Below are 14,919 nucleotides of genomic sequence, written 5' to 3'. Positions count from 1 at the left end.
ATGACTTTAGCTGGCACCATTGCAGTAAACAGGCTAGCAACATATGGGTCTGGGTTGCTTCAGGAAGCCAGTAGTAGCTGTGCTCTCTGTGCCTTTGATACCTGCCAGAGTGAGACATCAGCTTAAAGCACCACTGCCTGTGGAAAATAGTGCCAGTGCTCAGTGCCCTATACTACTTACGGAATAGGGACCAAAATTATATAGCTTCATACGACGGAACATCCCCCACCCCTGGCACGCCGTACTCACCATGTCTGGGATTGGAGAGTGGTGCTGTGCAGAGTTGCTCCAAAGCAGAAGGGCCAATAAGCATGTCTTTTAAAAATGTTTATGGGAATAAGGGAAGGGAGTTTTGAAACTTATCTTTCCCTTTCCCTTGTGTCTGTAAATCCAATGGTACATCTGTCTGTTTTTATCAGCACCTTCTAGGGTGGCCGCCTTGAGGAGTTCCCCCTCCACACCTGCAGAACGCCTGATCCTGATGAGGAGGAGGAGAAAGAAGAAGACTGAGGCAGACGTATTCTACAAGATCCTGCCAGACAGTGCTGCATCGGACCATGAACAAAGGGCTCGGAGAGCCTGTACGACCAACAGCATGGAGAAAGACACAGGGGACAGGAAAAAGGCCCAGGAGTCCAAGCAGGATAAGGAGTGGGAAATGCGTTAGGACATAATTGGTCTTCTCAGACAGCAGATTCAAATGCTGCTGGTTGTCCTGCAGGTCCCAAAATCTTGGATTCTCCATCCTTTGCACTATTTGGAGAACTTCATGGTCACTGTTCCTACACCCCACAACATACCACATGGCATCACGGGGCGGATCGTTGCCTCTATCATTCCACGCGGGGAAGGAGGGAGGTGGGGTAGCAAAGAAAAACATAGCTTCACATACACTGACCTATGAGGACCACGACTGGTATGTGTGTTTCCAAAATGGACTACATTTGTGCATTCAAATGGACATAAAATTAGAAAGGAAGTAAACATTTGTTTTCACCTTGTTATGTTACACATTTGTATTGCATTGCTTGTGGGGGGTTTTGTACAGTTTTTCCCACTTAATAAATGTTTTTGGAGAATCAAATGATCTTTATTAGTTCACAACAAATATTGCAGAATGCATAGCGGTATTCAAAGCAAACAGTCCTTGTAAATGTACAGCAAGCACCATAGTATTCATAGCTCCAGGAAAACACCCAGTCATATTTATGAATATATAGCAAGCACTACACAATTCTGAGCAGCACCTGAAGTTCCAGGTCCAGAGAACACTACATCACAGAACACTACTGTGGCTGACTGCTAAAGGGCTCTTTCAAAGCCTCCTTCACTCCATAGCGCCATGTTGAGCTCTTGTAATAGCCCTTGAATCTGGCTGTTCAAACTCAGCAGTCAGCTGCTTCATGTCCGTCCTCCACCCTAGCAGCAGCTTATCCCCCTTTGTCTCACATGCTGGAAACTTGACTCCCTAGCTCCCAGAGATCCCTGAGTGAATCATTTCTATCCCACAATATATTGTGAAAATTTCCCAAAAGGCATTGCACTGGATGGCAGTGTGTGTCACACTGAAATACCTACCCGTAGTGCACCACTCTTTACATCAACACAAGCACTCCTGGTGAGTACGCGCAGCAGCAACACAAGCAGCAAAGTGTGCACCTGTGCCAGCGATATACAAACTTCAGTGGCTGTACATCAAGGTAACTTTCATCAACCACAGTTTGTAGTGTAGACATGGCCTTGTTCTGAAGTGCTGCCAGGATGTTTTCCTCAAGTTCATTTTAGGTTTTCCTTATTTGCACCCTTTTATCCTAACTGCACCTCATTAAATACCTCCCCCACCCTTGGAGTTTGCACTCTTATCACATTTCCCTCTCCCTAAGTGGTACTCTTGAATTGTGTGTGTTTGCCTCTCAATCTTTCCCTCTAGCATTCTGAGAGTTCTTGTTGCTCCTCTGAGCTCCTTCCATTTTGTCTTTGTTACTCTGTTGCACTTCAGCTCATCTACAACATGGAGTTGTTCCTGATTAACTTTGAAAGTGGGTTAAACGAAATGGGAATGAAGCACTCTTAATGCCATTGGTGGGCACTCTCTTTCTGGAGTGATTTAGGAAGAGCTATTGCACTGTAAATTCACACCCTACCTTAATCCACATTAACTTTAAGGGTGGCTGGACTCTTCTTTCTTTCTAGTAATATTGTGCCCAGCCCTGAACATACTCCAGGTGCTGTCCTCCCAGAGCCATGTTAACTGTTCCCTTTTTGGTCTGTGACATGCTGTGTGTGTAGACAGCCTAAAATCGCATTGGCTCCTCTTGCTGTCATGTTGCATTGCAAATACACATTGAATTAGCTGTTGTTATCCCACCCACTGTCTAGGGTGGAAGGTTGGTTGTTTTTTAAATAGTGACATGCATGGGTCCCAAAGTAACTGCTTGCACCCCCAATAATGGGATCCTAGAACTGGCCCAGTTCCTGGGTTTCTTTCTCTAGTGCTTCCATCACCATAGTCTCTCAGCAGCTCTATGTTTCCAGGTTACTCCTGCCCATTGTGTACTTATTTGACTCATTCCTTTTCTTCTCCTCCTCCAGTGTACTAGATTTCATTTGATGCTGTCTCTCTTCCCTTCCCCTACCCCCCAACTCCCTTTTCCTTCTTATTTCCTTCAATTCTGGCTAAAATCTTCTCTCAAGATACACTTTAGGAATTTTTTATTTAGGTAATATGATCCCTCATTTCCTGATAGCTGCAGTAGAGAATTTTAAAACACAAACTACAGTTAGAAAGAAATTGGTACTGCTCTTGATTGGAGAGAGTTTGCTTGTTGAGGACTCTAGAGCCAAATGCCAACAGGGAGAAGACAGCAGTAACTTGAGAAGCCTGCAAAGGTTAAGAATCCATCAGATATCCACACCAAATGCATTTTAGTTATCACAGATGTCAAGCAATGGTGTTGACACTGTTTTTGTGAAGTCCTCCGGGGCAATTGCCCTCTTTTGCAGCACAGGGACAACCTTGGCACACGCCAACCTGCACCAGACCCTTGTTCCACCTCCTGCAAAACCACCTGCTGAGGTGCTGGCTGCACTTCCCCACATCTTTTCTTCTATGGATTCCTTGTCCGTAGCCACACAAAGTCATGGGACCCCCTCGTTCACCTTCTCCTGGCATTGGCTGGGATGGCCATCCAGCTGGCCGGGAGGTGGACGCTCAGTGGGGAGGTTTTCTGTTGCTGTGGGGCCTACTGTTCCCTAATTGTCTCTCACATCTGGGCAGAATTCTTCTGGGTGATTTCCACTGACTCCTTTGCGGAGCAGTTGGTGGTGTTCAGGGTTCGCTACTTGGTGCCCTGCATCCAGTATCCTTGTTTTTAATCTCATCCCCCAGCTTTCCTGATTTACCATTTGTTTTTCCACTGAATCTATTTTCTGGGGTCTGTGGCCCCTCCCTCAGCTGAGGGTGTGAACGTTTTGTCCTATGTTGACTTGGGCCCACCCTTCCAGAATTAAAGTAGGCCATTGCCTTTCAGCTGCATTAAATTCACTCAATTTAAAAGGTCTGTTTCAATTGGACAAGTATGCTGCTTCTTTGTCCATTTTGTGTTTTGACTTCTGACCTACCACCTGATGCTAAATAAAGATGATTGTGTGTGTGTGTGTGTGTGTGTGTGTGTGTGCGTGCATGCGCGGAAATGTGGAAAGGTCATGCTTGAAGGTGAATGACCTAAAAACAATACCCGCATGCACGAAATCTGGTTGAAACAAGGAAATAGGTGTACGTGGGAACAGGAAAGCATCTGTCTGGTTAAAGTGTACTGTTAACTCAAAAGTAATATGTTGTAAACAAATATCTGTATCTTGGTGCTAACAACAGTTTAGATTATTAAAAGTGAAAATTATAAAAGTCCAATTCATTGGTCAGTTTGTTACTCTCTTCTCTCTGTTTAGAGAATGAAAATGAAGTCAGTATCATTTTTGTGTGTGCAGTCAGTTTCTCTTTCAGGTTCCCAGCACTGCAGGGTTTCAGACACTGTGGGGAGGCAAAGTGAAGGGGTTGATAGTTTTAAAAATACTTTTAATTGATTTCCCCCCCTCAAAATTACAAAATGTAAAGTGCAGTGTCCCTTTAAAAACACAGAAGTAGGACTGTAGAACAATCTGGATTCTGTTCCTGGCTCTGCCAATGACTTCCTGTGTAATCAGTCTTTGCCAAGTCACTTAAGGTCAGATTCTAGTACCCGTACTGATGCTGGGTAGCACCTCACTAAAGTCAATGGAAGCCCTTGAGGAGTGAACCTATATTTATGGAGTTAAGATATCAGAATCTGGCCCTTAACTCTCTCTGCTCTAGTTTTTCCATCTGCTAGATGGAGATATTAATCATACAAGGGTGTGATGAGGCTAAGCTCACTGCTTGTAAATTGCTTTGAGATCCTTCGCTGAAAGGGGCTACAGAAGTACCAGTATTACATGGAGTGCTAGTGGAAATTTATCGGTAATTATCTTAGATTATAATGTAGGGGTTTGGTTGCAATATACATTGCTTTGTCTTTTTAACTTCATAGATAATATATCTTATTTGGCAGAAGTTTGCTGTCTTTTTTTGGCCATGTGTCTGAACAATTCTCCTTCCTTCACCTCTCCTGAAAATTGATAAAATTGTTTAATTTAGAGACTAATGGAAATTTAAGAGTATGGGCAGCTGAAGAGCCCCCCACTTATTAGAAACTAAGCTCTTAAACCCTTCAGATAACATACTCTTGCACATGGCGTTTGTGACATGTCTGTGTCAGTACTCAGGGCTGGTTGCGCCTTTTAGTTTTCAATGTGAAATTTAGCAGGAGAAGGGTCATTGCAATTCATTCCCTTTCCAAAGTGTGAATGAATTGATCAGTGACTTGATGTGTTGAACGAGTCTTTAGAAGTCTCTGAATCAGTTCAGGTTCCTTGTTCCTGACTCTCACTGTCCTGTACCTTGTGTAGTCCGGTAGACCTGTGCAAAGTGGTGCTACCAGCACAGAGTAATGATGCTTTACATCTGCTTGATGCAGACGAAAGACTATCCAAGGTGAAAGGCAGTGGAGAACCAAGCCACTTCAATGCAGCATTAAATATTGCCATCACTGCTTGGCCTACGTGTCTGCTGTGGTTCCTTTGATCTTGCTTAGCTCAGCTCATTTGGCATGTGCTGGAAGCAACTCTGGGGAGCTTCATATTAAAATTCTGCTGTCAACTGGAAGAGAGGAGTGGGAGGGTTTATCAGCCTCTGAAGCAGTCCCTTGAAATAGTACTTGACTTACCACTGAAAGGTCTTAAAATCATGTCCCACTGAAGAGCAACATCTTGCCTTTTTGGAGTAGATCAAATTGCACCAAATGAGGCAAGCAGTCCAAAAATGCGCCCCAGAAATGAAGACCCAGGATTGCCCAATCCCCTCCCATTCCTGATCTCTGCAGCACATGCGCCCTAACAGGCGTGGCCTACTAGGTGAAGGTGGACTTTTTTTTAGCAAGGGTGGGGTGGACGGGACCTTGCATTGTCAATATAATATCGCTGCAGGTCGTGCTTCGAAACATCCCAGAGACCTAGTGTACTGAAGAGTTTAATAAGCAGGATGTTTTAACAGAAAACTGTTGTCCTTTTCATGGAGGTTGAAGTTCACACCTGGTAATCTTCTTGATACACAGAATGCACCCCAGAGGAGTTTTGGGATCGATTATGACAAGAACTACTTCCTCAAGGATGGGAAACCATTTCGCTACATCTCGGGCAGCATTCATTACTCCCGTGTGCCCCGGTACTATTGGAAAGACCGTCTGTTGAAGATGAAGATGGCGGGGCTTGATGCTATTCAAACGTAAGTAACTATTGACTTTTGGGAGCAGTCTTAAACCAGAACAACGAGGGAGAGGTAGGCAAGCTAAGTGTACAAGGCAACCTCTTTTTGATTATAGCTGACGACACCCTAGAGAATCCAGGAGCGCTGCAAATATGTAGCTGAGCTGACAAATGCTCCACTTCAAACTGAAACAAGTTATATAGCGCTCTACTTGCTACGCCTAATCTAATCTACAAAGCTTTTTATGATTTGGATCCTGTATCTTAAACTGCTTCTCTCCTTGTATTACAACTTGGCAGTTGAGATAAATTATGACACACTAGCCCACCTATATGTTCATGAGCAGGCATGGTTTGCTCAGTGGGGAGTGCCTGCATATTTGGAACTTAATCCCTCCCATCTGACACCATACAGCTTGTCTGTTTTCTAAGGAGCCCTGTGTGGGGGATGGATGAGTGAGTGTGGGTGCGTGGATGAGAAAAGAGGGGATTTGTTAGATGGTTCCAGACTGTCTCCTTGGGGGTTGAGTCCATCTTTATTTAGTGAGTTACAAAAACATACTTGTATTTCTAGAGCTGTTGGACTGCTGCTCTTTTATTAATCTAAGCCAGTAGCCAATGACTCCTGTCATACCAAAAAAGAGCCATTAGTAGAGTATTTGCTGGGTGGCTCCTGGAGATGTTGCTTCAAGGTGTACGAATAGTTACTTTTAAATTTGGTTATAAATTGCAATAACAATAATCCCAAATTGTTAAATGAATCTACACAGTGTCAACAGTTGGTCTGATTGCTCTTCTTTTCCTCTGTTTCCTAACCTTGACTACCAACCTAGGTGTAGTAGTATGCACTGCCTCTATGGCTCATGATCTCCAGAGTTTCTTATATGTTCCCCTCTGATTCTCTCTCACTTTTCTGCTCTGTTTCTTTCCTTTAAACCTTTTTGTTCCTTTCCTGCTATTTCAAATGCTTTCTCTTTCCTGTTCCTTTGAGATGCTTTACCTTCTCTCTGTTATTCTGTACAATAGGTCATTGTTTTTTCTGATGGATCTTCCTTTGTGTGATGGGTGGCTCCTTCATACCTCTCCTCATGCTGTGTCCTGGCAAAATTATTGCATTTTTATCCTGCTATTTTCTCTTTCTTCCCTGTTCTTTTTCCCGACTCATCTTTTTAAAATTTCTCTGCGTGTTGTTTGTTTTCACTGCTTTCTTGTTTTGTGGCTCCCATCCCTCCCTTTTCCCTCACTTAGCAAAAGGCTACACAGGATGCTTGGAGTGCTAGTGTCCATTGGTGGCTCTATGAGGCATGTGCTCTTGCAAAGAAAGGAAAGTAGGGCTGCAGAGGTATTCCCTGAGTATGTAGCGGTTGCTACTAGTTCAGGGATGACTGATAGGTACCTTCTTAAAGTACTTTTCTTACCTGTGCCGCAGGAGCACATTTACAGTGGGATGTGGGGTCACGCACAGGTGCTGACTTTTGTTTTTGCCAGTGGGTGCTCCTCTCTGCTCACTCCTCTCCCCTCCCCCGTGCAAGCAGTGGGCGGGGCCTCAAGGTGAAGAGGCCAAGCAGGGGTGGGGCCTTGGAGGGAAGAGGCCGAGCAGAAAAAGAAGTTGGTGGGGCCATGGTCCAGGCACTGCAGCCCACAAAATATTAATCCAGCTCTGCAGGTGCTGAGCACCCCCTATTTTTTTTTCGGTGGGTGCTTGAGCCCTGAAGCACCCATGGAGTCGGTGTGTAAGGAGTCACATAATTTTCTTCACTACCATTACTGTTCTTTTCCATATGCTTTCCTTGGACTAACCTCAGGTGGGTGGGGCTGCTCCCTTTCAGGTTGGAGGATGTCTGAGGTAAGTCCCAGGAACTCTATTGCTGCCGTGTGTGTGTGTGTGTGTGTGTGTGTATGTATGTATATATATATATGTGTGTGTATGTGTGTATATATATGTGTGTGTGTAAAATCAATCAGAAACTTTGCAGGTAGCCAGGCAAGCAAATTTTGATTAATGGGACTTAATGGTAACTTTTCACACTGACAAAAGAAAACTTGGATGTGGCTTGTGTGGATATTTAGTTAATGGGAGGGTGGGGGGGAAGATTGAGTGGATTTCTTTTTTTCTTCACTAATAAAACTTGGCTAAGATGAGTAAACTTCAAACGGATTTTACAAACTGTCCACCTGTGAAAATTAGTGCTTGCTTCTAGTTTTACCATTAAGTAAGTACTTTACTGATTTAGTTAACAATATAGACTGTGGAGAGTTATTTTTATGGAAGCTCAAATTCTGAGGGGAGTAGCTGTGTCTCAAGGAACTCCTTGCATGCCCAGCAGAGCTTCCATGTTTCATGGGATGAATGGCTGCAGCTTGACTCTTGGAGCTTCAGTATTCCATGGAGATTGCAATTGCTGTATTCAGACAGCTAAAAATAAATACTTTCCTGACATTGCCTTTCTGTGTAAACTGTTGGTGTAGTTGCCAAAGGGTTGTTAGATGATCATGAATTGGAGAGAAGATAGCATGTGTATTCATGCATTGGAGAAATATTGGTACATAAGACAATCTCTCTTACAGTGTTGTTTGCACTACAAAAAACAGGAGTTTGAAAATCCCTGGCTGAGACTACAGGTGATTTTTCAAAAGATGCAGTTAAGTAACTAACCACTAGATGGAGCCAGATATTTACAACACAGGAGAAATTAGTAGCAAAAGGGCTTCTTTGAAGAACCAACGGATACTGTTGAATTTATATGAAGGATGTTTGAACATCATAGGATGTTTGTTTTTAATTTTGTTAGCTGGTGGCAGATACATTTATACCTTTTGGAAACTCATTCTCCAAGAAACAGCTGCCTCTAGGTACTTGAAGTTTCAGTACTTTTTTTTTTTTTTTTTTAATGTAGATATTAGTTCTTAAAATCAAATAATTCCAGGAGTTTTGTAAAAAACCTTGTATCTTTTTAAGGGCTTTAATGTTACTCTGTTGGTTTTTAAAGTGACTCCCCCACTATGTAGGCAACTGGAAGAGAGAACACAGAACAGATATTATGTGGCCGGTTCAGCAACCTCGGATGTGCTGCTGTTCTCCACTTCATAAAGAATATAGTCTAAGCAACGGCAAAGTGTTTTAATGTAGAAAGCAAAAGAACCCTTTTCAGCAGTAGTAGTGACCTGGTAAACGATGAAAAAAACACTGATTCATCACGATAGTGATGGTGGTATATGTGTTCTTTCAGTGGCTTTAACTTGTGGGACAATGAATGTGTTTTAAAAGTAAGGGTGTAGCTTTTTATTTATTTATTTTGTCAGCTTTAATGATCCTATCTTAAATGGAAGCAGTCAGCTTGCCCCTCATTAGCCTTTCAAATCCAGGCAAGAAAACAAAACTGACATTTAACGTGCTTCCATTCATATTCAAATCCTTGGCTATAGAAGAGCCAAGTAATAAGGATATTGGAAACATTATAGATAGGTTGGGAAGGCAATTAAAATTACTTGCAAAGCTGAAAGGATGCATCTTGGCTGCACAGAAAATTGGGCAGATTCCTCCCTTGTGTTACAAATCTGAGAATTTCTGATATTTTGTAAGTAGTATATAACTTTTAAATACATCCATTTATGTAATCCACGCATGTACTGGTTCTTGTTTTTCCTCTATCGACAAAAGGTAGTATTGGCACTGCATTGTTCTCTTGGCTTTTTTTTACAAAACATAAAAACTTTTACCTTAAAAAAAAAATAAATAAAAAAAAATCCTAGAAGTGCTGTGTGAGAGGCTTTCTGCTTGACTACCCACCACTTCTGTTTCACAATGACTTTTCAGAGTTTTGAAGCTAGATGAGGATGCACAATGAATTATTTTTGCTTTTAATATATTTTATGACATTGATACTGTTAGAAAGGAAGAGTATGTGCAAAAAATACTGACTGCATGAAAAAATAGAGACATCTGTTTCCCTTCTAAGTTCCTGATCATACTTGGTGCTAACCTTAGCATCTTCAGCTTCTAGAAGTGCCTTACAGGAGCTAGGTCCTAAATTCATTCTTGTATTCCATTAGTCTGGAAGTAAATACATGTTTACAGAACTGTAAAGTTGAGGTGCAAATAGTTTGTTTCCTTGGCATTAGATTAAGTCATTATTTGGCGTTCCTTTTTCATTCTAGTCTAAGTCACTTCTTATGGATGGTGTTTTCTTCACAGGTACGTGCCATGGAACTACCATGAATTCAAACCAGGAGTATATAACTTCTCTGGTGACCGAGATATAGAATATTTCCTGCAGCTAGCTAATGAAATTGGCTTGTTGGTAATACTAAGAGCTGGACCTTATATCTGCGCAGAATGGGACATGGTAAATTTGTATTTAAACTTCCTAATTTCTAGGCAGAGTTAACATCTGATCTCTGTCTAATATGTGTCCTTCCTTTTGGTGGGAGGAGGGTGAGGGGGTTACAGTAGTAAAAGGATTCCCTACCACTGAACATATGGCCCAAGGGAGGATTCTTCATCTAGAATACTGAAAGTTGTAGGTTCAAGTTCTGCTTAAGTGACTTCCTATAGCCTCAGGCGTGTTGGTCCTTAATATGGTCTTGGGTACTATAGGTCTAGGGTGACCAGATGTCCTGATTTTATAAGGACAGTCCTGATTCTTGGGTCTTTTTCTTATATAGGCTCCTATTACCCCCCACCCCGTCCCGATTTTTCACACTTGCTGTCTGGTCACCCTATGTAAGTCCCCAATGACTAGTACTTACTTGGTAATAGCTATATAGTTATGGAATAGCTAGTTAAACTTATCCTTGTAATTCCTGAAAATGGTCATTGAAATGGTTTCCTTTCCCTTCACAGGGGGGTCTTCCAGCATGGTTATTAGAGAAAGAATCTATTGTTCTCCGATCTTCTGATTTAGGTAAGGAGCTCAAAAAGATCTATAAAAATGTTTCAATGGCAAGCAGACTTGGTGGCCAAACTCTAGGGCAGGGGTCGGCAACCTTTCAGAAGTGGTGTGCCGAGTCTTCATTTATTCACTCTAATTTAAGGTTTCACATGCTAGTAATACATTTTAACGTTTTTAGAAGGTCTCTTTTTCTATAAGTCTATAATATATAACTAAACTATTGTTGTATGTAAAGTAAATAAGGTTTTTAAAATGTTTAAGAAGCTTCATTTAAAATTAAATTAAAATGCAGAGCCCCTTGGACACAGGACCCAGGCAGTGTGAGTGCCACTGAAAATCAGCTCGCATGCCGCTTTCGGCACATGTGCCATAGGTTGCCTACCCCTGCTCTAGGGTCAGGCAGTATTTTCAAATATGGTATTGTGTTACTGTTTCTACTAAAAGTTGGGGAATAAGAAATGTGAATGCTCTCTGAATAAGGTTTTCATACTCACTGAATACTTTTGCACTGTGCATAAATGTATGGAAAGAATAAGGTAGGCACAGGGTGGAAAACAGCAAGACTACTTGTGTAAGGATTTGCAGGGTTGGACCCTTAAATTGTAAAGGATAATGTTCTTTAAGGTAACTGGATATTTTTCTGTTTTGTGGGGACATTACCACCTGTTTTTAGACTGTACTATATTGGAATGATTCGGGTGTGGTCCTTGAAGCCACTTGACTTCCCTACGTACCGAGACGCTGAAGTTATGAGCAAGTACAGGATGTCATCAGTTCATTATTTGTTGCTCTTGTACATGTTGTGCATACCCTTGGTATTTAGGGTATTGGTTACAAAAATATCCCATATGTAGTTTGTTTTTGTTTTAAAGTAGATGAACTCTGGTCTACCCACAACTTTTTCTTTGTATATTCCAGATTACTTGGCAGCTGTAGAAAGGTGGATGGGTGTCTTGTTACCCAAAATGAAGCCTCATCTCTATCAGAATGGAGGGCCAGTTATTATGGTGCAGGTAATCCATTTCAGAAATCAAATGGGAACACTAACTATGTGAATGCAAAAGGCCTTTTGGTCACCATTATTGAATTATTAACAGTGCTGCCACAGGTATGTTTCCAGTAATGTACATGGGTGCTCTTTAAAATTAAAATAATATTTGCTCTTCATGATAACTGGGATTAAAATTAGTTTAAACTGTATCACAAACAAAAGGGTCTGGTGTCTGATAATATTTTAGTATGTTATCCTTGCATCTCCAACATTTTAACAAGTGAAGTTTTGAGTGTCGGCTTTTAGTCCTTAGTGTAGATGTCTCTTTACCACTTGGAAAGAGACTGCGCGTGAGGATGTGGTGAGCATGGCCACTCACTCACACAAGTAATGTATTACTAGCCAACCTGCTTGCCTATATTGTTGATACATAGCTCATGTTGAAGCAGCTCAGCGAAAGCCAGCACTTCCTGAGACTCAGGGACTCTTGAATCAAACTAATTTCTTAACATCTCTTCTGCTTCTCCCTCTCCTTGCTCCCCTTTTCCTTATTACGTACAGAATCACCTGCAGGGCTTCCCTGCAACTCCCCACCAAAAGTATGAAATGCTGGCTCTGTTGAAGTCAATGGGAGTTTTTGTCATTCACATCAATGGAACCAAGATTTCACCCCAGGTCTTTTTCCCCTGAGGCCTGTTGGAGATTTTCTTGCTAAATCTTCTGTGCACTTGCCGTCCCTTTATCTTAAGTCACTTTACAAAGCTGCGTTAGTAGTAGTATCACCATTCTACAGGTAGATCAGGCCCAGAGAGTGAGTAGCAGAGTACTAGTAGATCTCAAATCTCCCAGCTTTTTGATCAGTCCACTGTTGATGGGTTTGTTTGTTTGTTTCTCCTTATCTTCTAGTATCTACAACTTTGCTAAGTGGCTTCACAGAGAAGACTAAACCACAGCTGCCCTTCCCTTTCCTCTTCCTTTGCCTCCTGCCACCCTCCCATCACTTATTCCCTTGCTTCCTCCCATCCCTCCCTGCATGACTTGGACATTGTTTGCAAGAATTGGCAGTCCCTGTTTAGAACAGGAGTCAGGAGTACAGCAAGCCTGCCTTAGAGTGCTCTGGTAAAGCTGTGTGGGGAGACATGCATAGGATAATCCCCCACAATGCTGGGCTCTAACCAGTGCCATCTGTTTCAGTCGCCCAAGCACCACAAGTTACTCAAAAAAAGAGTCTGAAAGCTATGCCATGACACAGTTCAGTGCTTTTTATTGCTGTTAAATGGAACGTTCTCTTTACTTAGCTTGATAAAGCTCTAGAGCAGCAGTTCTCAAGCCACGGGCTGCATGCGGGCCAATTAGCACACAGCTGCAGCCCAGATCAGCTGTGTGCTAAAGGTTGTAGGTTCTGGGCTCCCGGATGCCTTGCCGCGGGCTCCTGGCTGCCCTGCCACGCAGCAGGCTCCAAGCTTCCGGCGGATTTTGGGGTCCCAGTGGGGTCTGGGGCCTGGGGTTTGGGCAGCTGGCTGCCTCACGGTGGGGCTTGGGGTCCAGGCAGCTGGCTGCTGCCCGGCTCCACACGGTGGGGGTCAGGGTCCCCGCGCAGAAGGGTTCGGAGTCAGGGTCCCTGCCCCATGCCCAGCTCTCCACTCCTAGCCCCACTCTGTGGAGGGGTCTCTGGATGGAGGGCGCTGGGTATAGGGGTGTGTGTGTGTGTGTGCGTTAGGTGGGGGAGCACCGTGGTTCTCAATTTGCAGCCCAGCTAACGCTTTGTGGGCCACATCTGCAGCCCACAATGATAAATAGGTTGAGAACCACTGCTCTAGAGTATCTAGCCTGACAAGACCTACTATAGCTAGGAATGAAAGAAAGATAAAATACCTTAAATATTTGGCCCTGGTGCTTCCACTGGTTATTACAGTGAACAAATTAAGCATTAAGGTTCGGATTTTGAAAGAAGGTTTCAAAGACGCACTTTCAGGGTGGATTGATTTAAATCAGCGATTTAAAGCATGATTTAATTCACCCAGTGGAAAACCTCAATTTAAATCATCCATTTTAATCAATTTTACAATTTCTACTTCAGTTATTTTCTAAAGAAAGGTGCATTTTTATTGGTTGATATAACATTAAAACATGTTGATTTACAACTAAATAGAGCCTTTACACTAGATTTGGTCCATCTTTTTGTGGGTCCACTATAACTTTATATATTTATTTATGTAGTTATGTAGCTTAATATTTTCAGATTCTTATTAACTGTACATTTTTAGTATGTTAGAAAATAGTGAATGATGATTAACTTTTTGCTCATAATTTGTGTTAAACCGCATTAAGTTGGTAATTGGAATTTAATTAAACACACAAAAGAGCATATAAAATTTATTTTTATTAACCAAAACACTTTAAGTGATTTGGATATATAAACTTCGCTTATCAAAACAGGTTTCACATTTACTACAAATTAAAATTAGTTTACCCCTTAACATATTTTGTATTATATTCAGACTTAATTTTAAACAGGTTTATTTTTAAAAAGAAAAACTGTTTATAATTAAATAATAAAAAACCTGATTTACATTAAAAAAATCCAATTTTTTTTAAATCATCAGTTTTTATCTACCCTGCTCACTTTTATGCCTGCAGTTAGTCATGTATGCATATGATAGGGACTCAGCTACAAAACAAGTAGTTAAGAAAGTATGTCCTGTGTCTTGTTTGCAAAATTAGACAGTGGGATGAGGCCCATATAAACATTTCCCACTAATTTAGCCATGGATCTACTGGCTAGGATGGTGATTGTTTGTCAGAACAGGATATTGCAAGTAAAGAGATTTGGGTTTGACCCAACTTTGCTTCTGACTCACTGCGAAGCCTTAACCCCTCTGTGACTTCCTTTGTCAAACTGGGATAACAGTGCTTACCCATTTTTTGAAAGTACTTTGATATTGCTAGATGGATGCTAGGATAAAAGTACAGTATTGTTATTAACTGCGATTGGAGTTTCATGCATAGAACAATTTAACTGGATCTCAATATTAAATCTCTTCAATATTATGGAGTCTGGTGGCACCTTAAAGACTAACGGATTTACTTGGGCATAAGCTTTCGTGGGCAAAAACCTCACTTCTTCAGATCTGAACAAGTGAGGTTTTTACCCACGAAAGCTTATGCCCAAGTAAATCCGTTAGTCTTTAAGGTGCC

At 41.9% G+C, this 14,919-nt stretch overlaps 1 protein-coding gene across 1 annotated transcript in view; it reads left to right on the top strand.

The window, feature by feature from the left end:
• Nucleotides 1-14,919, top strand: part of LOC113405158 (beta-galactosidase-like) — a 57,860-nt gene continuing 42,941 nt past the window's right edge. The window contains exons 1-7 of the mRNA XM_029914275.1: nt 1-109; nt 468-662; nt 3,278-3,345; nt 5,688-5,857; nt 10,034-10,184; nt 10,682-10,742; nt 11,649-11,743. Of these exons, the coding sequence (XP_029770135.1) occupies nt 1-109; nt 468-662; nt 3,278-3,345; nt 5,688-5,857; nt 10,034-10,184; nt 10,682-10,742; nt 11,649-11,743 (849 nt within the window). The remainder of the gene's footprint in view (nt 110-467; nt 663-3,277; nt 3,346-5,687; nt 5,858-10,033; nt 10,185-10,681; nt 10,743-11,648; nt 11,744-14,919) is intronic.

Source organism: Terrapene carolina, unplaced genomic scaffold (genome assembly GCF_002925995.2).
Source record: "Terrapene carolina triunguis isolate 2854851 unplaced genomic scaffold, T_m_triunguis-2.0 Scaffold34029, whole genome shotgun sequence".
Taxonomy (NCBI): domain Eukaryota; kingdom Metazoa; phylum Chordata; order Testudines; family Emydidae; genus Terrapene; species Terrapene triunguis.
Note: the sequence above shows the minus strand (reverse complement) of the source record. Positions and strands in the feature narration are given on the sequence as shown.